The 25752-nt window shown below is 39.0% G+C and overlaps 1 protein-coding gene across 19 annotated transcripts in view; it reads right to left on the bottom strand.

The window, feature by feature from the left end:
- The window catches only part of LOC105938374 (ryanodine receptor 3), a 144114-nt gene that overhangs the window by 19655 nt on the left and 98707 nt on the right, over positions 1-25752 (bottom strand). For 6 of the 19 annotated variants that reach the window (XM_036150729.1, XM_036150731.1, XM_036150739.1 and 3 more), the window contains 34 exons: positions 25106-25246; positions 24281-24444; positions 24063-24141; positions 23516-23605; positions 23269-23415; positions 21646-21708; positions 21404-21479; positions 21013-21136; positions 20756-20871; positions 20608-20675; positions 20388-20509; positions 20200-20249; positions 16722-16782; positions 15666-15904; positions 15281-15362; positions 15047-15177; positions 14574-14897; positions 14236-14476; positions 14060-14147; positions 12921-13013; positions 12244-12258; positions 11453-11623; positions 9397-9456; positions 9179-9313; positions 7832-7944; positions 7012-7111; positions 3292-3401; positions 2983-3034; positions 2857-2907; positions 2675-2774; positions 2515-2594; positions 2364-2440; positions 1645-1718; positions 575-592 (listed from right to left, as the gene is read on the bottom strand). In XM_036150729.1, the coding sequence (XP_036006622.1) occupies positions 575-592; positions 1645-1718; positions 2364-2440; positions 2515-2594; positions 2675-2774; positions 2857-2907; positions 2983-3034; positions 3292-3401; positions 7012-7111; positions 7832-7944; positions 9179-9313; positions 9397-9456; positions 11453-11623; positions 12244-12258; positions 12921-13013; positions 14060-14147; positions 14236-14476; positions 14574-14897; positions 15047-15177; positions 15281-15362; positions 15666-15904; positions 16722-16782; positions 20200-20249; positions 20388-20509; positions 20608-20675; positions 20756-20871; positions 21013-21136; positions 21404-21479; positions 21646-21708; positions 23269-23415; positions 23516-23605; positions 24063-24141; positions 24281-24444; positions 25106-25246 (3655 nt within the window). Of the gene's footprint in view, positions 1-574; positions 593-1644; positions 1719-2363; positions 2441-2514; positions 2595-2674; positions 2775-2856; positions 2908-2982; positions 3035-3291; positions 3402-5577; positions 5675-7011; positions 7112-7831; positions 7945-9178; positions 9314-9396; positions 9457-11452; positions 11624-12243; positions 12259-12920; positions 13014-14059; positions 14148-14235; positions 14477-14573; positions 14898-15046; positions 15178-15280; positions 15363-15665; positions 15905-16721; positions 16783-20199; positions 20250-20387; positions 20510-20607; positions 20676-20755; positions 20872-21012; positions 21137-21403; positions 21480-21645; positions 21709-23268; positions 23416-23515; positions 23606-24062; positions 24142-24280; positions 24445-25105; positions 25247-25752 lie in introns of all 19 variants that reach the window. The other 13 variants (XM_036150730.1, XM_036150735.1, XM_036150745.1 and 10 more) reach the window with 7 other exon arrangements.

The following is a 25752-nucleotide window of genomic DNA, read 5'->3' as shown; positions in this document are numbered from 1 at the left end:
ATCTTTTTAGTTTAAATGTCAAACAGTCAGCGCTTTTACGTCAATCTACGCAGGCATACAAGCGTTCTTAACTTATGCCTCCTCATAAAGCTGCTATCCTGTTGTCAAACAACCTTAACTCTGGTGCACTACGCTGTTCAGAGCACACATACAAGGTCAAGTGCATCAATCCAAAAAATTAAAACGACACACGAAGAGAACTGAGCTTTGTTGTTCACGCCAACAAAGCGTTAGAAGACTCAACTCATATTTCACGCTGGTTAGTATTGTAAAAATCTCTATAAAGTAAAGGTCCCAAAGAAAAGAGCAAGCACTTATTTCTTCAAAAAGAAAAACAAAAAAAAACAACTACAACACTTCTATTAGTTTTAGGAGCCTGACACTAGAGAGTAAAAGAGCATGCATCAGTTTACTCAGTCCAGGGTTCAAATATGGAGATTGCATCGCATTCATGAAAAAGGAGGAGGAGGAAGGAGGAACTGGGAGGAAATAAGGAAGGGAAGAAAATAGGGAACTAGAGCAATCAAGATGTCGGCACAGCATACAATGAGTAGAATCTAAACCATGTATTTACCCCGCTCACTCACGTTGACTGGGACCGATGACATAAAAACATGATCAGAAGGAAACAAACAAACAAAACAAAGGCAGACATAAGCAAAGGAGAAGACATTGAAATTTTATCAGAATAGGTAGGAACAGGGGGGAAAATGATAGGACTATAGATATATAGATATATAGATATATAATTTACATACACTGACTGATTGGCAACACTGACATACAGGAAAAATTGTTACAGTCTTACAGAAAGTACAGGTTCCTCACCGGGCAGAGGTTTAGACAAAAAGACAGTTACCATCACTTATGCCTGATCTTATGAAGTGAAAATGAGCTGGGTTGTGTATGATATAAAGAAAAATCATTATACTGTATGCAATCCGTCGGTTTTTATCTAAACATTAGATGTGGATGTGCTTGTGACTGTGGGTTCTTTTGGGACTCAGACAGGACTTTGACATACAGTAGCGCAGGTTTGTTTGCAGGATGACATGACAACATGAAACAAGAAACACACATGGTATGGAAATGGACTTGAGCAATCACAAACCGAGGAGCAAATGTTCCTGCAAGCTAGTCTTGCCTTCTTCGTCTTGCAGTCATCTTGGAAACCATTATGGGGCTAAATCAAGCCCATCATGTGAGAAAAAGGGTTGGTTTACTGGGTGACAAAGCTACCAGCTAGGGTAAAGCAGATTGAGCAAGAAATTTGTTGATACAGAATGCTTTAAATGGTTTAATACTCTCTCTGCTGCTCAAATAAAACCACTGGTTTTATCACCTGGAAATAGTTTTCATTTTCATAAAAATATTGATGTATTAGGAGACCATAGGTGTATAGAAACAGGCCTGCTGGACTTTTACTATTGAGGTTCTGTCTGCAGCGCAGCGTTCAGCACTGACACAAAAATATGGATTAGTGGTCAATTTGTCTTGCCAAATTTAAATTAACTTTAATGCACTGTTCACAACAGTTTCAATTAACTATAAATCCCCCAGAGCAGGAACAAAAACAGCGCTGCAATGTTAAGGAAGAGCTAGGGTTGCAAGGAAGATTTTACCCCGTTTATCATCCTCACTTACTTGATCCCTCTTCAGTAACCATCCCCAGGCCTTCGGCTTTATTTTGCCTTTCAAATGCATTCAAATCCAGGACACTGTGTGAAAGAAAATATACAAATGAAACTTTTACAACACTGAATGTCAGCTGTCTGTATGTTCCCAAAATGTTCATCAACTTATTTGGGACATCTACAGAATTGGGGGGGAGAGAGGAAAATTAATCTACCATTAAAACTTCCAATTCGAGAGGTTTGAAGGCAATTGATCTGTTCTCAAAAGCAACATATTTTCTTGTCAACATTTTAAGTATCCATTCTGAATCCCTTAAGGTATCAAACGCTTATGGCAAACATTTCAAATGATCATCATCCTTTGAGGTCATATTTAAGAAACCGTCACCAGAAAATAACTGCAAGGCAACCGTTTACCATGTTTCAGGAATCCTAGACATCTATTGCTAAAATTACAGGCTTATCCAGATTCTAATGAACAGAGTAGTCATCTGTTTCAAGCTACAAATACAAAACCTTTTTTTCTTTTCAATTTATGGCAGGATATTTCCACAGTTTCAGGCAACAAACCAATACTTCCATACTTTTCCATTCTGTGTAGGAACCCTGATTTCTAAAATTACCACCGTTACAGAGAAAAGCAATTTTCTACCACAATTCCGTATCAAAAAAGCTACAAATTGATTAGAGCTCTGTAAAAATTAAGCTGCACAATTGTATTTCCATTACCTGCAGGACATCATCAGTCCGGACAAACTTTTGAAAAACCCCACGTCTCTTTTTTCCTTGAGATAATCCAGCATTTTCTGCATGACAATAAAAGCCAGATCAGTCGTTAAGCTGAAGTTGGTAAATGGTGAATACGAGAAGTGCTGCGTACTTGCTGGACCAGAATGTTTCCACCGTTGAGGACGGAGATGCCCAGTTTGAGGGTGAAAGTCACGGTGGCACCAAGTCGACCTGGGACGATACGTCACAGATGATCTTTTTAGAACGTGGCTGCTGCAGGAGAGCACACAGGCTTGTGTGTGTTTTAATACCTTTGCTGGCACTAATCATTTGAAGAACCATCTCCGCTGCTCCTCGATCGTGCAGTCGGGCTTGCTGATACAGCATCTTTTGTTTCTCCATTTCTTTTTCCTAATAGAAATCAGGGTTGTAAAAAAACAAATAAAAAACAATATTTAAACTAATAAAAAACAAAACTGAGAGATGGTAGTACCTCGAATGTTTTCTCTTTTCCCTCTTCTTCCTCTTCACCTTCAGCACAACTCTGAAATGGAAAGCAAAGATTAAACTTGCACACTTTGCAAAGCAGCATGCTGGAGCAGTGTAGGAAATGCCGTACCTTCGCCATCATATCAGCATAAGCGATATACAAGGGGTCTTCTTCCAATGAACTGATAAAACACAGCAATACATTTCTGTTTAGACTTTGCATATGTGACATTTGTATCTTATCTATAAATAATAACTTTAAGCCAATGGCTCCAATAACAACATTAATGAGGTCTCCCTTCCTTATAGAAAATATGGACAATTCCCACTTAACGCCCTCTTTATTGGTTGTTAAGAGCTCCAAAGCAATTATGCATCACAGATGGAGCCGCTTGTGCCGGTGCCAGGTGGCCAGGTGTGTGTCTGACTGTGTATCCACCTGCATTCGGTCAGAGCGTTGTGGCTGAAATGAAGGATGAGCTGGTGTAAAGGATCTGGTTGCTTTCGGACCTCCTCCTCTTCCTCTTCTTCCACTTTGGGCTGTGTTTTCTGCGCAAAGGGATCAAATCAGCATAGTAGCCAAAGCTGCTGCTTCGTAATTTCACTGAAAAGCCAACTCAACTGCGGAAGCATTAATGTCACAGCATGTCTCAGCAGAACACTTGATAACATGCGCCATGCAGGCCACATGCATGGAAAAAAAATTCTATACGCACAATCTGGCACACGAATGCATTCACAGATGGCCGTGTTGCATGTGGATGGAGTGAAGCATGGCTCTTTTGATACAGGTATTTAATAATATGAATATCCTGTGAATTTGCACACTGAAACCAGGCATGGGAGAGCTACTGTTATCAAGGCATATAGAGGTTTTAAAAAAAGTTTCAAAACAGCTAAAAGAAGTTTAATACAATTTCCACAGTTCAAAGTCTATTTATGTTGGCAGAGAAAGTGACCTTCAGGTGTGTTGAACACAGAGTAAGTCAGCGCTTCTCCTCCCAACTTTTATTGTGCACTGCCAGTCTGAATGGCAGAAAAAGGCAATACTTCCTGGCTGTGAAACCCCCAGGCACGTGGCATGATGAGGAATCCACCTTTAGCTCTTATAGAGGAAATGCTGTTTTAGAACTACAATTGGAAAGCTATGAGCTAATAGCCTGACTAACTAAGCAGGCTGTTAAAGTCCTGCTGTAAAGAGCAGGCAAGCAAAAATAGATGATATCTGTGCAATGAGCATCTAAAAACTATTACAATATATAAAGTGTGTTTATTCTACATCTTTGCTTAAATTTATTAATCAAAATCATTATAAGAAACAAATATTTCAAGTAGTAATATCATAACTTATAACTATTACTTTATCTTATTTAGGCAGCTGGTGTCTTTCAAAGTAATTTTGTGTAAATGCTGTTATATTTTTGCTGAGGTATTTATTTATTTATTTTTTGACTCTTTGGCTGACTGGATCAACATAAGACTGTGTTTAGGACATCTGATGGCTTTATCTAATATAAAAGAAGATCTGACATTGTTTCAGTTCTCATTTATGATGGTCCCCAATAAAGACAGAGTTAAAATTGACAAAAACTGACCCGTTTGGTAATACATACAGCCTGAAGGTACAGAATAAAACCTTCTAAAAATGTGTTTTGTAAAATATCATTATTATTATTTATAAGTGCACATTTTTAAAAAATTATTTTTTCCCGTTTTCTATTATGTGTTAAGGACTTTAACACAAAAAATAAACGTGCAGTGCTATTTTTCTTTTTTTTTATTGCGGTCGTAGTTTTGAATCTAACAAAAAATGAAGGAATTGCTTCAGTCTTGCATCAAAGCTCATATCTCTATCATTAATCTATTCTTTTTAAATTAAACAAGAAATGGTGGTTTTCTTTACTTAGATGCATCTGGTGAATAAGGAAAAACATTCAGTATTTCACCTGCCGAACACGGATTAAGGAAAGATTGAATCCAAACCTCAGTTTGAGTAATTGAGTCTCTGATTTTGCTGTTATACTTGGCGTATGACTTGTGAAAGTCTCGCAAAGCATTTTCATGTTGTTTTTCACATTTCTGCAGATCTTTTTTTTTTATTTCACGATTCAAAGCGATATGTACTGTATATATCTGTTTATTTTGCTCTATGCCCTAAAATATCTTTACTTTTTGTCTTTTGTGCTTATTGTTTACTTATTTTTTGTTGGGTTTCTGAGATGATTTCCTCCAATACCCAAGCCTTTTTATGCCTTTCCTTTTTTCTAATCAAGGGGTAGAAATACGTTCAGCTTGTTGCACAGATGATTAAATGCGCTTCTTATTTTTCATGTGTATGTGTGAAGCTACAAAAACTGCAACGGTAATGTCTGTTTTTGAGCTTCAACTACAAAAGAAAAGATGATAAATGGATGACTTTTATTTATTAGTACACAAAACTGAGATAAAAAGACAGACTTTCTAAACTTAACCGGTAAGTCGAAGCATTGTGACGGGATGCTTCCTTACCTGTGTTTAACAGAACACAGCGAGTCGCCCTGACATCAGCAGAGATGTCATGCTTACCTGGAATCTCTCCACTACATGGATAACCAGGAGTGACTCCGTTACACAGAGGGACAACGGCATGACACTGACAAGACGAGGACTGTCGCATAAAAGCAATGCACAGCTCATAGGTGCCGACATGAGGAGGACCGGGGAGGTGGGAGGCACGACTACTTACTGCGAGGTCCTGCACCAGCTTCTCCTCAAAAGAGTACTCCTCTGTTTCTATCCATATGCTTTGATATGCCAGAAGAAAGAGGTTAATAGAGCGATGCCTAGCAAGGGATAAGAGGAGATTAAGGCTGGGTTAGACAGGAAGGAAGACGGCAAAGGAGGAAAGGTCCCTTTAAGAGGAGGTCGATGCTGGTTAGTTCAGGGTACTGGCACATCCAGCTGGTCTCTTTACATGTACAGGCTGCCAACCAACGTTGTTTTTATTTAGAAGTTCTTAGCCACTAGTTGAAGTACACATGGAGAAGGGTTTTGCTGAAAATGTTACGAGTGCAACAATTTATACAGAATAAATGTGTGGATGACTCTCAAAAAAAATTGTATTCAATTGAAAACTCTTTGCTATTAAACTGTGGATTTCCACTGCTAAGAGTAAACAATGTAAACAACACATATTCAATTTAATTATATTCTGTTGTTTTAAACAATGTAATACTGTAATAATAATGATAATTCAATTATTGTGCATCTTTGTACCACATGTTGTCCTTCCACTCGCATTTCCATCAAAATGAGAACGGCCTGCTGCGCATGACAATGACAGGACAGCTGTCAAACTGTATAGTCAGCAGTCTTCTTTATGCGTTTATTGGCTATAACAATTATTTGAATTTCGTATATTCATACCATATCTATTCACAACAGAGAGAATAAACAGAAGAACAGCAGCTCCAATTTAGGTCCAATTATGCAGCAGTACACAATAAATCTAAATCCCAGCATTACAATCCAATCCCATGGACTGATCATACTCAATGACGCACAGTCCACTCTGATCCTAAATGTTATAAAAGACAGTCAAACTGAGTTTATGGTGACATTTGGCCAATATAAGTAACCCTAGACAGTTGCATCAAGTCACTGACTTAGCAGCAATCCCTCATACCGGGCAAGATGTGCCGAAATGGACAACCACAAATGCACTTCCTTTCTGATAGCAACAAACCTCCAGAAGAACCTGTCTCAGTGTTTTACCATCTTAATCAATTACTAGAAAGAAAATTACTTATTTGTGATATATTAATCTATTGAGATGCACCTTATCCAAGTTTTTTCCAACTTTATGAAGAAAACATAAGAACTTAGGTTGAAAAACTGTTTCTAAAAAAAAAAATCTAAGAACTAAAATTGACTACATTAATATGTGAATCTTTAATAAAAGGCTACACTAAAGCATTTCATCACTTGTGTATTTTAGAGAAGCACACAAAATTACATTTTACACACCATCCCAGTGAAGCAGCACTTTCAGACTGAGCTTGTCACTGTAAATGTGTGGACCAGTGGAAATACCAGAGGTAACCTGAGGTAGAAACTGTGCCCGGAGGGAAACAAGCGTAGCCACAAGCCAAAGAGCAAGGCTAGGTTAGCACTTCTTTACCGTCAGCACTGAGAGCAGACTGTCATAGTCTGTGTTCTCATGCATTATCTCCAACCAAATGTGTCGGTAGGAATTCATGAAGTAATTATTATTTTTGTGCCTGAGGGGGTGAGGCAGAGGTACAACAGAGCTTGAGATAGCGGACAGAGCAAGAACTGAAAAGAGAGACAAGAGAAAAGATGACATCTGCAGAACATAATACGTTACAAAGCAGCTTCATTTCCTCACTTCTCATTTAAATATCTACAGGAAAATAAGATGCCTCCGCCCTGTGCGTGACATACGGTAATTATTACATAGACTGAGTCATATTTTACTGTCAACATTTCAGAATAAATGACTCATGCTGTCAGGCAGGCGGGCGGGATCTGAGCACATATTGAAGACGGCCACCCTGAGGTATTGGGCTTGTTAATTGTTTTTCCTCAAAGCGGCAAGCACTCTGCCTGACTTCCTCTGATTGAGTTACAGAGCAGCAGGCCATAAAATTACCACTGCCCCTACTTTCCTTCTCTCGTAAGACAATAACAGCTGTAGGCTACGCGTGTATATTCCAAACAGAGAGAAGCAGAACGTAAATGCAGGGTCAGGAACCAGGACGAGGAGAATAAGAGCTGTGTGAGAAACAGCGACAGAAGACATTTTAGTGGAAAATTATTCCTAAAGCATATACTGTACTTTTTCTAATCTGTTCCAAGCACCAGGGGACTACCTGTAGTGTTTTACCGTTGACTGATTACCATTAAAGTGGATTGGATGGCGACCTTATACAGAGGAGGGGGATGGTGAATGTCTTTGGTGTAACTGTGCACAGCAGTACCTTGGTAGATTATAAAGCGGGGCCATTCGGAAGCAGGCAACAACCGCTCGCTTCCTCTGTTTCGAGAGCAACTTCTGCCACACGCACTTCTTGGATCTCAGTGGCTGCTCCACCTAAAGAGGGTAAATAAGTGTTAAAAGAGCAGTGTTTTAAGCCATATGGATAAAAAAAGGCTTATGTCCAGCGTGAGTCAGAAGTAAAATTACATTCAGCATCGGCACAAATAGAATGATTTTGGGCTTTTAAGGGGGCATTGTTTTTCTTTTTCCTGGAAGGAATTGTGAAGCATGGAACCTCAAAGAAGTTTAAAAACAGGAACTGTATGCAAGTTCTGGTATAATTCTGGTTGGATATTTGACCATCGTTCTTCTCAAAAATGGACTAGTTCATTTATAGTTTCGTGACATGGATCCTGATTTTAAGTACAGTCCATAAATGTCCAACAGGATTGAGGTCAGAGCTTTGGGGATGCCATTTAGAAACCCTTCCAAAACCAGCTGTCAATGCATGTTTGGGATTCTCGCCATGTGCCTGTGAACAACACACTGTGTGTCCAAGTGTCCACCAAAGTTCCCAAATTCTTGCTATCAGAAATACCAGAAATTGGTGATGTGGTGCAGCAACAATCCAAGAACCGTCACAGTCAGATAAGAAAGATTAAGCTTTTAGACTATAATACCAGACCCTTTAAAAAGATTCTACCCACTCTGGTAAGAAGAGTGGACATATGTCCTGCCAGATTTAAGACAAGACCTTGTGGATGACGACAGAAAATGTTTAGACTCTGCAATTTTGAAAAAGATATTTATTGAAATATTAGTGTGGGTGCATGTATGTACGTATTTAACCCAAGCCCCTGGATTTGTCTACCTTACTCTGCTCACACGCGCGTGACCCAATCCTGTCGTCTGGACTCTGATTTAGCCTCTGCCATCCTGCCAGACACCTCTGCAGTGAGTAAGCCAACTGTCTTCATTGCCAGGCTTCCTGCTTGCTCCTGTAGATCACCTCTGACTGTCTCTTTTAAATAAACCTTTCAAGAGTAACACCATGTCTGGCTTAAATTTCAGGTGTCCTGTCTGGTCTGGCATAACAAAATAATTGCATTTAGATCCATGTTGTCCGTATGTACCCCTCTAACTATCACTACATAGTTTCACATAATGCAAAGTAATGATAAAGCCTACACATACGTGTTGCAAAATGTTTAATAATTGTCTATGCCTTTCATGATTAACACAACCTCCTTAGCACAACAGCTTGCTTCTATTGAAATCCTTCCAACTGTCCTTCAAAAATAAAATTGTTCCACATCCGCCAAGGTGTAATCTTGCGTTTATTTTTGACCTGTTCCAGGTTAAAGATGGCAGCAGAAATCCTTTGGATTCGATCGACCACTCGTTCAGGATCAGGTGGGCTCTCAATCCTCATCACAATGTCCTTATAAAGGTTCAGTTGCCACCGCACAGCAGGGTCCTCTGACTGAAAGAGAATATCACACAATGTTGTAAAAACTAAACAAAGCATTAGACAAAACCTAGATGAATCTGTAGAACTGCTTGTACCTTTTCTCGAAGGTGCAGATTTTGACGTATGTGGTCCTTAACCTCCTCATCTGTATCTTTCTGTTAGTCAGAAACAGAGAGAGAGAGAGAGAGAGAGAGACAGAGACAGAGAGAGAGAGAGAGAGAGATGTGCTATATAAAACATACAGGATATAAAATGTCAGCCAGCACCAAAAGGTTCAGCAACGCTATTTCAGAAAATGAGGTCACAAAATATCGAGTCTGAAGGAGCAGAGAAGGCAGAAGAAATTCAGATGACATTTCCACTTTCCTCCTGAAAATAAAAGGTATCATTGAGTAAGCCATAACGGTACATGGTAAAAATGTGTAGATGAGATGTTGCCTTTATTGCTTATAATGAGGGACATGGATGCCTTACAGCAGCAACACCAGTAATTTACTGAAGAAGCAATAAAATTGCATAAATAGAAATAAGTATAACACCAGAAATAGTATTAAACTACAGTAGTACAAATAATGTAAAGGCACATAATGATGTAGGGTCCAATGAAAGTGACAATGGTGTACTAATGTAGACTCAGCTATATGTATCAGTAAGTACTGTTACTGTTAAGTATGCCAGTACTGATATTTTCACCAAGTACAGGAGAACTACACCTTTTCCTGTTTTGTGAGTAAAATTATTACTTTAAGGGGATAAAAGAAGCTAACTTTTTTTACGGAACAAGAAGAATAGAAATCGAAAAGATCTAAAATGCAGGAAACAAACAATAATGCCCTATATTCAAATTTCTGTATATTGCTTCACTTTTAGTGCTCCCTCTTTACAGTGCCTTCCAAATATATTCATACACCTTTGAATTTTTCATTTTGCCATGTCAACCCCCCCCCCCCAAAAAAAAAAAATAAAATTATTACATTTTATTCAGGTTTTAAACGACAAACCAATAAGGTAATGTGAAGTGGAAAGAACTGATGCAGGTTTTTGGAATGATATACAGGTAAAAACCTGAAAAGTGAGCTGTGCAGCTACAATCAGGGCCATTTGCTCTGAAACCCCTAAAATAAAATACATTGTGTTTAGCTTCCTTCAGAATTCACCAATTTAGTGAATGGACTTTCTCTGTGTGCAATTAAATTTCAGCTGTTCTGTGAAAGAGGTTTGTTAGAGAACAAGTGAAAAATCAGTTTCACAAGGAACACAACAGACACGTTAAGGATATAGTCGATACGTTTAAAGAAGGGTTAGGTCGCAAAAGCAAAATAATACCCCAAGCCTTGAACATCTCACAGATCTCTGCTTAATCATTTGTCTTAAATCAGAAAGTATGTGGGAAAATCTGTTAATTTTGCCAAGACAAGGCATGAACCTAAGCTGGGGGGCCAGAAAGGCAAGCGGCTAAGAAGTCGATGGGGAACTGGATGAGATGCAAAGACCCCTGTTAGAATGTGCTAACCACACAACTGTCGGTCATGCACTCTACAACTCTGGCCTTGTGCAAATTTGACAACAAGAAAGCCCTGTTCACAGAAAATTGTCAGATTCTCTGTTAGTATTTTACCACAGGCCACATAGTGAACAAATCAAGCATGTGGAAGAAAATGCCCTGGTCAGATGAGGCCAAAATGAACTTTGTGGCCTACATGCAAAATGTTGTGTGTGCCAGAAAATGACACAACCCTAAACACAGCATCCTAAGAGTAAAACACAATGGTGGTAGGATCCTGCTGTTCTTCAGCAAGGATGGAGAGGTAGTCCAGAGTTGATGCAAAGATGGGGTGAAGCTAAATGCAGTGCAAACAGGCTTCAGATATCTGACTTTTATCAGAAAACATTAATAAATGAAAATGAAGCATTTTCAATAATTTTATGCAGTAGATTGTGCTGGTGTGCCTTGTGAGATTCCAATAAAAAGCAATATATGTAAGTGTTCAAGGGATATCTAGCATTCTGCAGTGTTGTTCTGTAAAGGTGGCACTATAACTGCGCTGATAAAAAAACAATTATGTATTTATTTATTTTTTGCTATTACGGAAGCCATTTCCATCTCTTAGCATCGGTGCTCTCATGTAATTGTTTTGAATGCTTTCTCACCATGAGGTAGCGGGTCTTGGCGAGAGAAATCAGCTCCTGATCCCCAGGGGTGCACATGTTGAGACCGATTGGCAGCATCTTCTTCAGAGCAGCGACGATCAGTGACGTCTGAATGGAGTAAAACTCGCCGCGCCTCTTCTTATGTTTCCTCTCCTGGTCTTGTCCTCCAGACTGAAAAGTTCAGCATGACACGCTCAAAAAAAACAAGCCGTGACAAATGAAACCTAGAAGCTTTATTTTTCTAATTAAAAGCTGCGTTCAAAGGTAGTTGAGATCGACCAAAGTGCAGCTCATTGTTGTATTTAAGAGAATCCAATTTCACAAAGCGCTTACTGAATGCAAAACTCCAGTGAAAAACACCTAATTCCATATAAACATTAACGCATATTGAAAATACTGTATAAACACCGACAAACACACACGTACACAGCCTAATTACAGACTGATGACAGAACGGACAAATATTCTACAACTATTGACTAAAGACAGAGGTGTATCACCATCAATCAACTACAAACACAGACATAATCACATAAATGCGCTGGAGGAGGGCAGAGCTCTTTAACACCAGATGAACTGTGTTCGACCCATACAGCAGTGAGGGATGAACAAATTGACCATGTCACGCACAGTGAGAAATGGAGGCCACAAATAACCGGGTAACATAACATATAACTACACTTTAGACCATATAGCACATCGCGCACAAGCTATTGGCTCTCTGCTTGGCGAAAAGCACATACAAGCCAATAAGCTGGCAGGTTAACGGCACATGCACTGCATCACTCTACCTTTTCCTTAAAGGACTGTTTGAGTTAGAGGGATAGAGAGAAGACAGACAGAGAGAAGCAGTTAGGGGGAAACGGGGTGAGAGGGCAGTTAATAACGGAGGCCCAAAGTCCTCCTCATACGGACATGCAGTGCAATGAAAAAACATTTTATTTTCCTTTAAAGCGCCGTACCAGACAGATGTATCGCAGCTTAGGAATGGAAGTTAGTGTTTGTTTCTGGTAATAACCGTGCACATGTTTTTCATATTCCTACAGGCACACAATATACACACATTTGAAAGATTTAATAGATCACACAATCTGCCGAAGGCTCCACACTTGTATGCCGTTCAAATTTTTACAGCCGTATTAAGATTTCGAAATCCTCTCGGATGTGTGTGTATTGTTATAGGCGATAACGCCTGTGATGTCTTTATAGCATTTTCATGTTAACATATGAGCACATGTACGGTTAAAAGGATATTTTTTTACATGGCAGAGAAGATGTTAACATGTGTCCTCCTAACGGCCATGTTTATAATGTGTTTGCTCTTTTTACACCTCATGGAAACAGTGAAATGTACGATTTGCTTTTTTTTTTTCTTAAAGATCATCAGTCTGCTGCATGTAAAGTCCAGAATGTTAACTATTAAGTCCATCTCTCAGACGAAATTTGGCAGCAAAAAACAACAACATACCTTTGACATCTTTGTTTTATTGTCTCCGGTCAAGAAAGAAAGGTTGTTGATTTCGTTCTGCACCACAAAGTTTTGCTCTTCTCTCTTAAAATTCTGAAAAATGGAAATAATAAATGTTATCATTTGTCTTCATACTCCTTGAGATTTTTTTTACCTTTTGTCAAGTTACGTTAACCTTACAAACTGACAACCCAACTGTATTTTATTGAGATTTTATGTGACGGACCAACACAAAGTTGTGCGTCACTTTCAAGTGGAAGGAAAATGATCTGCAACCCACGTAGGTCAATACTGTAGAACCACACTTTGCTGCAATTACAGTTGCAAGTCTTTGACGCCTATTATTCTTTGCAAAAAAGCTCAAGCTCAGTCAGACTGGATAGAAGTATAAGAATATCATTTGATCTAAACCATTTCAATGTAGTTCTGGTTGCGTGTTCAAGAGCTATCAAGCTATCAAGGTTTTTTTCCCCCTGGGATTGCCTTGAATTTAGCTCCGCCTACCATAACATTTTGTCAGGCCAGATTCTCTATCTCCTGCTGGAATAAAGCATCCCCACACCATGATGCTGCCACCACCATGCTTAGACCATGGGAAGGGTGGATTCAGGGTGATATGCAGCAGTCATTTTCTGGACTCTATATATTATTAAGGTGACTTTTGAAGACAGTTGCAGTCAAGACAGCAAGCTACTCCTGAGTGCAACAAAAACACAGGATATGATTCTGGACTTCAGGGGACTTAAGCCCAACTTTAATATACTCGTCAACTTAGATGGTCAACAGGTGAAGCTACCTGCGAGTTCACATTGGTCACAGTCTCATTTGGACAAACAAGAAAAGATCCAGAGACTCCAATTACTAAGGTGCCAAAAAAAAAGGATAAGCTTTCGCGTCACTACAGAAAATAGAAAATCGTTCCATAGAATCGGCAAAAGACTTAGGATCACAACGTCAAGCTAACCCAGGAAACTCATATCAATCTCCTGAGACACTTTGATGGCAGGCGCTACAGGGCAAATTTCAGGATTCTGGACAGCATGCCTCATTTACATTTCAAATAGAGCAAATAACAACATTGGATTCTATTTAATGTATGATATAGGTTGAATAAAGATGCATTGGAGTTGATCATTTACATGTGACTTGCACCAGAGGATGAAAATCTCTGCGACCATTCTGAAGAGCTCATTGGAGTCTGAATCTGGTTCTTTCAGCCACCTAGACCTGCAAAAGAAAAAGAAAAAAAAGTTATTCACGTCTTTCTCCTTTCGATTTGGGTAGTAAAATCTCAAACATGAAAGATTTATTTCACCTGTTGTTGTCCACATAGCGGATAAGCATGGGGTAGAATGCATAGAGATCCCTGCAGAGCACAGCAAACTCATCTAAAATAAGCAGCTCAGCCTCCTGAGTGTCTCCTTTACAGTCCGCCTTCAGAAGCTCCTCTTCAGCCACAACTTTCACAGTCTTCTTCTTTAGTTTCTCCAAGGTGGGCAGGAAGTGGCTCTTCAGCAGGTCTGCGCGGGCCTTACTGATGATGGGTTGCACATAGACTGAAGAGCGGCAAAAGAAGATACAGATTTTAGTCCTTATGATCAGCAATCAAGTGACACTCATTATATTTCCTAAGTATAGACATTCTATCAGTACCTGCAATTCTCTTCATCCATGAGGCCTCGTCAATGCCCAGATTGTTATTGAGGATCTTGAGGATGTTGCCGAGAATGAGGCTGAGATGCTCGGAGGTGACAGTAGTGCAGCAAATGCTTCCAACACTGACAGCCTGATTTTCAGGGCCCTTCTCCCACCAGTAGGACAAATAGTTGCACAGCATGGGCAGCACCACCTCAATGACGTGGGGCATTTCAGTGTACCGCGCTCCGGAGTCTGCCATGTCATTGATGTCTTTCATAAGCCCATCAAGCCGCGGCATTCCTGGACACATCTCCTCAACCGACTCTCGTATTCCCAAGACTAAAACACCGAAAGGGGTTTCACTCACACATGGTTACAGCAACTCTAGTACCAACAGGTTCTGCAGTTTGTACATACGACATTTAATAATGGAGGTCCTTTCTCTGTAATAATAAATGGCTGACTTTTATTATCAATTTGTTGCTCACCAGCTCGATCTCTGGCACTCTTGGTATTAAAAACAGAGCTGGGGTTGTGCGTGTTGAGCTTTGGCTCCAGGAAGGCTACAGGCATGGCGCCAGCCAGAGTGGCCAGACACTGACCGAGAGCTGGCAGCTGCCTTGGAGATACAAAATTATTAAAATGGTAATGTTTTTTTTATTTTTTTATTTATCTTTTATGCTAAATTATTCTCTTCAGTTCAAAATTTAAGCTGAGGATACCTTTCTACGTAGATGTTCTTCCCAGTGCCAAGTGCATAGAGGCTGGTCAGGATTCTATAGCAGGACACTTGGACATCATCCACTAAAAAAAAAAGAGTGAGACTAAATTACACAAAAAAAATCCACGGGTGGCTGCATGTTAAACACATATATTTAAGAATATCTAATTAAATCCTCTATGTAGTCAAGATTGAAGTGCATCTTAATAGACTTAACATCTTTATTACTTTGAACCTATGTGAACACATTTTTTTGTAGAGCTCTTACATGCAAGAACTGTTTAATCAAGTGTTACAAAAGACTTCACGTTTTTTTCCAGCGTCAAAACCAAAGAAAAAAAGAGCCCACCCCCCCTTTGATCATTTCCTTCTCTGTCAGGACTCACAAAGCAGATCTATTCCAAAGTGGTGCTGAGTGATGTGCTCAAACAGAGCAGTTAGGATGGGAAGCAAAGCCACCGTGGTGTAGTTGATATTCTGCGACACGCCTTTCATCTGTGAGCGAGAGTGAGTGAACTTCCCCAGCTTCAGGTTCTCAAAGGTCTTTTCCAGGTCCTCTGCTGCGTTCTCGAAGAACGTCCTTAGCCCCACCCGGACCTGCTCCGAGCTTGACTTCATCACTGTCCTGTTAGATAAAAATAAAAATACAAATAGCATCAAAAATGAGTCAAAGCAAAGAAACTGGTATGTAAAGGCCTGTGTGTATAGCATAGATACTACTTCACTGCAATTACTGCAATCCCAGTGTCTAAAATGGTTAACATACCCAGGCATTAGCCTGTCTGTCCAATCACTGTGTCAAAAACATTAATTATTCAGGGAACGGGGAGAAATTCTAAATTCAAGGTGAGTCTGCCATTTCTAGAGCTCAGAAATAAACTCCATGAAACAGCACAATGCATTAATGTGATTAGTGTGTTCATTTTCGGCTTTTCACACCTCCGAACATAAGTAAATAAATTACCCATTGTGAGGCCTTCATGTGGCAGGGAAAGAAGACTGGAGAGACATGAAACGCTTCTGCGGGCATCAATTGTACCTCTTCAGCATAAACAAGACACCATAATGCATTGCTGGTTTGGCCTCATTATGTATGAGCCGTATTAACAAACAGTACACCGTCTCTAAAGAGCATCATGAGCCTCAGGCAACAAGTGCTGCATGAAAAGGGTTCTGTCTTATTTTAATGTCAGTGGAAACTCTTTATTAATGCCGGTGTCTCCCAAAAGAATTACGACTGTCTGAAAGAAAATACTGGAAAACTTATGAGCTATTAGGATGCGGGTCGCATTAGATCCACTTAGTGAAGAAAAGGTGTCAATGACTTTCAAAATGGTTCATGGTTAACTCTCCAGGATTTCTTTTTTTTTCTTCTTTCAAGTAAAACACTCAATGCGGCCAAGTTTCTTGTGTGCTTTGAGCCCGGCCTAATTTGGACCCACCTGGTGTCCAGAGTGTGTGCCAGGATGTGCAGACAGCTGACCATGGTGGTGGAGTCACTCCCTATAAGGCAACACGAAAGTCATTAGCGTTTATACACAGCAGCATTTTATGTCGACCTCTTTTGGCTCGTAAAATCATTTTTTAAATTAAAAAACGAATTAACCCTATAACTCCAAATGTATCATTTTTGATACAAATATTAATGAGACCTCCACCTCTTCAACAGTCAGTATTTTTCTGAACATACAATTTACAAAGTACAAATGAACATATTTTACACACCCTATATATATGTAAATGAAAGAAAACATAAGGACATTTTTTTTCTTGTCTTGCGTATCAATGACAATACAAAGAAAATTTGAAAGCCTGACTTTTTTTCTGTTTTTTTTAAAGCAACCAAAAAATATATTATTTTTCAAAATATGAAGTTTACTCACAATTACCTGAATCAGGCTTTAGAGGGTTAAGTTGTGCAAGAGGTTCAAGTCATTTGGACTCAATTTTTGTGCTCAGTTTATTAAAAAAACATGCATCAAGTGAAACATCGCCACGTTTTAATGTAAATCTGGTTTTCATGAAACATTGTTAGTTGCTTTAATCATATATATATATATATATATATATATATATATATATATATATATATATATATATATATATATATATAAAACCCTTAGACTGCCCATTACTAAGGGGTGGATCTGTTTCAGTTGAACTTGCATGTTGTCTAAGCCATTACAAGGCCTTTGTTAGGCAGTAGTATAAAGCTTGGTACTCCACATTACTCCAGACTTTTTGAATTGAGAAAGCTTCCTGGAAATGAAGCGAAACGTCTTCAACTACGGAAAACAAGTCCAGTTGCTTTGTTTTTTACCTTTTTTTTTTTGGAATGACCATGACCTGGATGACTAAGAATCATTTATCAGCATAAGGTAAAATACATAAAACGTTTGCAAAACTACTGATTGAAAAAAAGTACCAAACAAAGTAATTTATTTCACTGATTTTCCATATCACATGGAAATCAGTGAAACAGAAATAACTGTTCACAGATGTGGATGACTTCATTATGTCTGGATTATGTATTCACTGGATACACAAATCCAACAATAGAGGAGGGAAGAGCTCCCCCCTAAACAAAGGAGGGTTGTGGCTTTGATTGGCTGGAGACACTGGGCGAGGGGTCCCAATAAGCCCGGTCTGCTCTTTACGGTGCAGCACAGATCTAGAACAAACAGATGTTAACCCCCAAGAGCACACCGTCACACATAGATGGACACCAAGCTTGCCAACTGTGAAACTGAAAGAAAACAATACATAATTTTCAAACCATTTCACCACTGAAAAGCGTGGTGGGCTTTTGTAATAACTCCCACCAAGTCTATCCTTTGTAGAACTGCCTTTTACTGCAATTACACCTGCAAGTTTTGGGGTACGCGTCTACTAGATCACTGGGTGTAGTCTAGAGTTGTTGTCTGTCTGGATGGTAAACTGCCACTCCTATTCTCAGCCTTTAAGAGGTTTTCCACCAGGATGATCCTGTATTTAGCTCCAACCATCTTCCTATCGACTCTTCTCCTGTCCCTGCTGGAGATGAGCGTCCCATCGGCATCACAATGCCACCAAATGATTTCACCCTGGGAAGGATGTGTTCAGGTTAATGTGCAGTGTTTTATTTGTAGGTCAAAAATGTATTTTGTTTTCTGACCTGTTTTCACATGCTTACTATGACCCTTACATGGCTTATGGCAAACTCAAGAAGTACTCAAGGCTTTCTTTTAACATTTTTTTTTCTGTTACTTGTCCTTATAACAGGTCCTCCACCCGAGCCATAGATGATTGCAGCTCCGGCAGTCTGCAGTCCATACCATGGGCCTCTCAACTGCTTCTCTGATTAATCCCCTCTTTGCCCAAACTGCCAGTGCAGGGGATAGCCATATCTCAGTAGGTTTGCAGTTTTACAATACTTGATGGATTGAACAGTCCTCTGTGACAAAAGGCTGAGATTTTGTTTTGTTGCCTCACCCTGCTTTAAATAAACCTTTTCAAAACGTTATCCCTGACCTGTCAGAAAGTGTTAATTGGTCTTCATGAGGCTGTTTATTTACCTATTTTCTCTAACAAAACCTCACATAAATAACATTAACACAGACTATTTCATATTCAGGGAACTTCCGAGGTCAATTGGTTGCGGCGTGCTTTATTACAGCTGAATGCACTGCATGCTTTTTATTTATTTTCATTTACGAAAGAAATTTGAAAACAAGTTATCCATCCCCTGCTAATTCACAATTATGCACCACTTTGCGTGTAATAAGGTTCTTGATGGGATTAATTTAATCCAAATAGTTTATTTTGTCTCTAACGTTTTGCTTCTCACTACAGAAATCTCACCTGGTAAGAAAACCTGAGGTAAGTTTTTATTAATTTTTTCGTATATGGTGCAAGTGGTGACCTGCATAGGGGCAGCAGGACACATTGTGAATTTATGACAGGCATGATATCTGTGTGCTTAATCTAAAAATATCAGAAAGGGCTGCTAGGAATGCAATAACAGTTGGCTAATAAAATCATATTCAATAAACGAGAACATTTGTTAAAAGTCCATTTATTTTAGTAGCCTAATTTACTATGTGAAACTTATTAATTAGATCAATTACACAGAGTGAAGCTTTCATCCTTTATTTCAGTTAATAAAGCAGTTATTAACTGAAATAAAGGATGAAAGTTAATAATTACATCAAACCAATTAAAAAATGAATATAGGCCTAATAAAAAGAATGTTAAATACCTGCTTAAGAGTTGTTATTTACTCAAGGCATTTTAATCTGAGCTGCGAGCCTCATCAGAGCATATATTCTAATTTATTGAACATAACTGTAAATCTAATTGTTCACTGAGAACATACTTTGCATGCCAACATAACTTTTATTTTGTTTTTGTTATGCTTTTTGTGTTCTTAATTAGTTTTATGTTGTTGCTCTGTTTTTAATTGCATTTTGAACCTTGCTTTTATGCAATCGTTACCCCAACTAGGGGAAGACATCTCAGATTAACTTGTGCAATAAATTCTGTAGGGTCTTGACACTCAACACTCGTCCATGCAAAAATAAACAAATTAAATGACTTTCACCTCTAGGATGGAGTCTCGCAGCAGTAAATGTTTAAACCTGGCAAAGATTATAGCGCTCAGAATACTAAAGATCACAGAGAAAGTTGGAAGCAGGTGAGAAAATAAGAAGGGAGGAAAACTTTAGATTCATGGCAACTGATGTCATCGCAATATTTACCAATGATTTTAGCAGATCCGTTCCCATCATACAGCCTTACCTTTTAGGTCCAAAAGAACATTTACAGGTAGACGTTCTTATTAGTTGTTAAACAAAAGATTGTAGGGTATGATTTATAAAGGCTGTAAGGGAAAAATAATAACACATATGCAAGCATATCACTGACTAATAAGTATCAGCTTACCAAAAAGAGAAATCCTATGTCTGACAAGAGCTGCCAGTTTGCAAAAAAGGCTGGAGCAGGAAGAACAGGAACAGGGAGAAAATCAGAAAATGTACAGTGACTCACAGAAATAAAGCGATTGAGATTTAAGGCAGAAAACATGTAATGAGGCACACTAATATCATGTCAGTAAATGTGATAGTTGCTACCTGGCAACCATCTCCTTCTCTTTGTTAGAGGCGTAACCACTGCTGCTTAGATTCTTGTTGGGAGAGGAGAGGAAATACAGAGAGTGGTTCTTGAAGTATTGATCGATGAGTGGGAGAAGAACCTGAAGACCAACAATAAGCATGAGACCAGCTCCATAGCAATAAATACAAGATATAATCAATATATATTTAGATTTTAGTATTTGTTAGATTTCCTTACTTTGGCAAAAAACTTGATTTCTTGTTCATGAGGTGACCGGTCTGTTTTTCCGCTGGCAGCCATTGCCTCTGGATTGAGAAACTATGTTTTATTTTTAAGCATAAAAAATACAGCAAATCACTTTTAATGCTGCGTTACAGTATCCTACCTAAGTGGGCGATGAAGTCCTGGGCTGAATCGACGTACTTCAGCAGCTTCTTGAGGAATTTATAGGAAAACCTTTTTTCCATGGAAGAGGAATCCTGTTCTAGGTCCTTCAACCCTCTGAAACATGAGACCCTGCCTGTTAATTACCATTCTTAGACCAATTTATTCACTTTTGATAGCATTTAATAAAGCAGTCCATCAACCCGTGAGAGTTATAAAGTGCTGCTAAGCCCGGTAACATAATCACGCCAAACTGACCTTGTGATGCTGTAGCCATTGATTTGCAGGAAGCGAAAAAGGTCCAGGGCCTTCTCTCGATCACGGGCCTTCTCCTTGGCTGTCAGTGTGTCATACGGCACCAGCAGAGGATGTGTTCCTCCTCCTGAAATGACAAACGGCCATGTGTTCAGACGGTATTTCACTCTCTCGCCACTCAACGTGTGAGGGTAAGCAAAGTGCCTTAACCTATTTTGTCAAGAACATTGTGGCACCCAAGCATATGTACAGAAATAGGTGAAAAAGACAACACTAACAAACATGCAGGGCCTTTAAATCCACCAAACACTCATACATAAGCAATCTTTTCCTGTCTGTTTGGCTGGTGTCTGTGTGCACTTTGCAATCCTAATGAACTTCATTAGCTATTCACCTCTGCTTCCAAGGTCACTTTTCTTCTTCTTAGCCCAGATGTTATGGTAATTCTCAGCAATTACTTCCACCATCCCCTTGGAGCAAAGACAAAAAGAGATAAACTAGGTGAGGAACTCTTCCCACCCACAAAACTCATTCACATTCAGGCCTGACTGCTTTGATCTTACATGCATCTGCAGGCTCCTTTGATTTGAAAAGAAAAGAAAAAAAATACTAAAAAGCTAATGTGGAGTTTCTCACCTGCAGTTCTCTGGACAAAATCACATTGCTCGTGTCTATCGGGCTGGGATTAAAGCCATTAGCCTGGAAATACATGAAGGTTCAAAGTGAGATAGAGTGAGCTTTTGCCAACAAAATAAGACTTTGATAAGACACAGATTCCAGCCTCAATAGCATTTCATAACAGACTACTCACTGATTAAAAAGTTTATATGGAAAGAGATTAACAACAAAATAAGTTATCAGCATGAATGCCAACAAGTGACAAAGCAATGAAAATAGCTAAGAACTAAAAACTTACAGTCATGTTTTTAAAAGTTAAGACGATAACAATTACTACTGAACAAATTGTGGAAACTGTCCCATTGAAGGCTAATAAAACAGGTTTTTACTCATCATTACAACTGTTATAACAGCGTTATTTACTTGTTTTCTAAGTTGATTTTGTAGTGTTTTACAGCACCTTGCTGTAAAACACTTCAAAAAGCAATTGCTGTAAAAGATTCAAAAGGTATTCATACATTTTGAATACCTTTTGAATCTTTAGTGAATAGTGAATTAACGTGAATTAACTTGTCTGTGTGTCTTTGTCCACATATAAGGCGCACCATCAATTTTTGAGAAAAATTAAGGATTTTAAGTAGAGTCCAAAAAATACAGTACTCCATTCCGTCAACTCTTACCAGCTCCCACTACCTTGCTGAAGAAACATCACCACAGTATGATCCTGCCATCAACACATGTCACCATGGTAATAATGTATTCACAGTTATGAACAGTGTTAATTTTTTTTCCCCACAGTGTTCACATGTTGGCCAAAAAGTTCAGTTCTTTTTTTTTTTGGTGCTGCTCTTCCAGAAAAGCCAGACTCTCCCACCTGAGCTGCTCATCTTTGCACATCCTCCAAGGTCTCTTGGTTGCTACTCCCATCTCAGTAGATGATGAGCTGAACAGAGCTTAGAGGGATGTCAACGCTTACTCTGCTTTAAATTTCTCCACAACTTTCTCTATGATCTGTCTGCTGTGTTTCGTGCTCTTTTCTTGTTCTGCTCACTAATGTTCTCTAATAGTCCTCTGAGGCCTTCAGAGCAGCTATACTGACAATAAATGACTCACAATGGACACCATTTACCAACAGGGTGCCTTCTTAACACAATTAGTTGCACTGCAATTTATTTAGGGGTATCAGAGAAAATGATGCTGAATACGTGTGAATGCTACACTTTCCATTCGTCATTTTCCTCCACTTTACAATTATGGACAGCTATATGCTCTTCTATCACTTAAAATCCTATTAAATGTATTGGACTTTGTGTTGATTACAAAAAAAAATACTATTAAAATTTGAGGGCAATGGAAACTCTTTAAAGGTCGTTTAATTGGCTTTATTCCTACTAGTAGACGTGTGTTTACAATTTTGTGTTGCCATACCAACGACAAAGTTTTGTGTTGGTATGGTAACAGAGAAATAGGCCGCAGAATTGGTTCCTGTGTTTTCTGGCTCTAGTTTACCGGTGAAAGCTCAATTAACCACAAATGCTTTTGAAATCTTCTACAATTGTTATTGATCATAGTGTAATGATTTGGCACTTCAGTGTTTCTCTTTTTCATTTGATTCACACACAAAAAATGCTTTAACTGTACCTGAGAAGCTTGGGATATTTTCCTCATTTTCTCATTTTCCCTTTGCAGTGACATGCATTCCCCATCCTTTGTCCTGTCAACGGTCCAGCCCATGGCCAGCATGCTTTTCAGCGAGTCCCTAATCGGCAGTCTGTAAATCTCCTTCTCCTACAGCACAGCGACAAAGATTAAGAATGAACAAAGAGGCATTTACCGTTATTACTCTGCTGTGCTGCACAGTTGTTGTTGTTGTTGTTGGTCTTTTTACCTTTTCTGTCAGGGCCTTGTAAGTCCTTAACTGAGGGTGAGTTTTCGCTTTTTCATCCACACAGTCCCCATATTTCCACCCCAGGAGCACCTGAGGCACAAGAAAATATCAAGGCTAAAGGAAGGGTAATATTCTTTGATCCTCTCATGGTCCTTTGTTCACTGAAATAGGCTAATATATATATATATATATATATATATATATATATATATATATATATATATATATATATATATATATATATATATATATATATATATATATATATATTAAGGTTAGGTACACGCCACAAATTAAAGAGTTATGGTGCATACAGGTCTTGCTATTATAAGTTTTGTTTAGGGATTTTAACTAATGTGACATTGCAGTCTGAGCAGTCAGAAAAAAAGGATTATATTCTTCCTTGAGGATGAACATTTTTAGAGCCTTAAAAATTTTCCCGTAACACTCATCACGATTTGATTGATTTGATTGCATTTCTCTCTGATTAAATAACCAACATTTTTCCAAACCTAACCAGATTCCAAGCTTTTATTTTATGCATTACCTTCTCTGCAGACCATTTCTCGTGGCAGTGCTCGCCATATTTGTTGGCGAAATGTTCCAGCTTTTCCGGTAACACAATGCTGGAAAAAAGAGGACGACGATTACTCTGAAAGCGTGAGCTGATACAAGTTAGTAAAGTCATTAGCATGTCATTACTCAAGATGTTTGGTCAGAATGAGCCACTTTTTCTCATTGATTTCAGACTCTATTATGGCTTACTTAGCAGTATTGATGGGTTTGGGGTCAAAGTTGCCCTGAGCATCCACAGAAACAGGCTTTTCAACGGCCGTGCTAATGGAGGCATCCACATAGTCTGGTGGCAAAGCTCCAGCTATTGCACTGAGACAAGGCATGGCCATCTTAAATAACTCTGGGTCATACTTCTGCAATGGAAAAGGGAAAAAAGTTACAATTTATCTATTCAATTCTTATACAACATATCACAGAGAAGGAACCATCCTGAACAAATCAAGTAATGTGTTTTACATTTAATTTAGGCTGGCCGAGCCAGAAGAAGAGACATTAATGAAGAATTATTCTAAAGCCTGAAGAACCGGCACACTTAAGGCCTTGGATCAATGACGGGCTGTCCAGATATTGATGCGTTTTTAGCCCCACTCTTTGCGCAGCCTGTTTCCGTGACGGGGAATTTAGTGAGATGTGCTGAGTCCGGCTATCTGCATTGCTAACAAGCCGGAAACAGTTCCTTGCATACATACAATATAATAAAAGGCTGATGAATTCTGTGTTTTTTTTTTTCTTGAATCAGTTTTCAGATCTACTTTGTTCAAATCATTATTGGCCAGTAACAACAAATAAACACCAGGGAGGCAAAGCAGTGCAAAAACAACAAAACTTTGTCAAATAGGAAGTCTATATTTTTGAGAGAAAAACAAATGAAGTTAGTGATTTCCCAACATTGTAGTCACATGCTTTTTTTTTCATCAAGAACTTGATGGATGTGATTTTTCACACATGAACTCCTTGTATTCTTTCCATAAGCACAACTAGGTCAGGACAAAGTGGCACAAAGGAGCACCTTACCCTCTGGGACAGAGAATCAAACACCCCCCAGAAGATCCTTTTGGTGAGCAGCAGTTCATCTTCAGATGCTGTGCCGAAGCTGCCCCATCCCGAGGGAAGGCAGTAGTACTTCCAGTTCTGCTCGTAGTGGTTGGTTAGAAGCTGGATGAAGTGAATACAGAGAAGAACACTTATTGTAATAAATAGACCGATTTCATGGACACGAGAGTCAGATAAAGAGTTTCTTCAAATTTAAAGGCCAGTCGTTAGAGAAGCGTCTGCAGAGACATACGATTGAGTCGTTAACTATCACATTTCTCTCCAATGCGCTGACAGATGAACGGAGGCCGTGGAGCCAACAGGCATGTAATCACGAAGCCCAACACTTCATTTGGTTCTCTCTAAACTGTCAACGGCAGACCTTAAACACTATAAATGTGTTACCACTTCTACCGTGTCTCGCCGTTAAAGTGGGGGAAAGGGTGGATCAGTAACCTGCAGTTTTATTGCATTAAAGGTACACTCTAAGTTGAGCTGGGGTAAGTAGGATTTTAGTATTTCCCACAAAGCTAACAACCCAATACACCAAAAGGGACAAATTGTGACCACAAGGAATCCATGCAGAAATAAAAGACGTGAGAATATTTATGGAGGACGGAAAAAAGCAA

The sequence above is a fragment of the Fundulus heteroclitus genome, chromosome 19, assembly GCF_011125445.2.
Source record: "Fundulus heteroclitus isolate FHET01 chromosome 19, MU-UCD_Fhet_4.1, whole genome shotgun sequence".
Classification (NCBI taxonomy): Eukaryota; Metazoa; Chordata; class Actinopteri; order Cyprinodontiformes; family Fundulidae; genus Fundulus; species Fundulus heteroclitus.
This window is presented reverse-complemented; position numbering and strand designations above follow the sequence as displayed.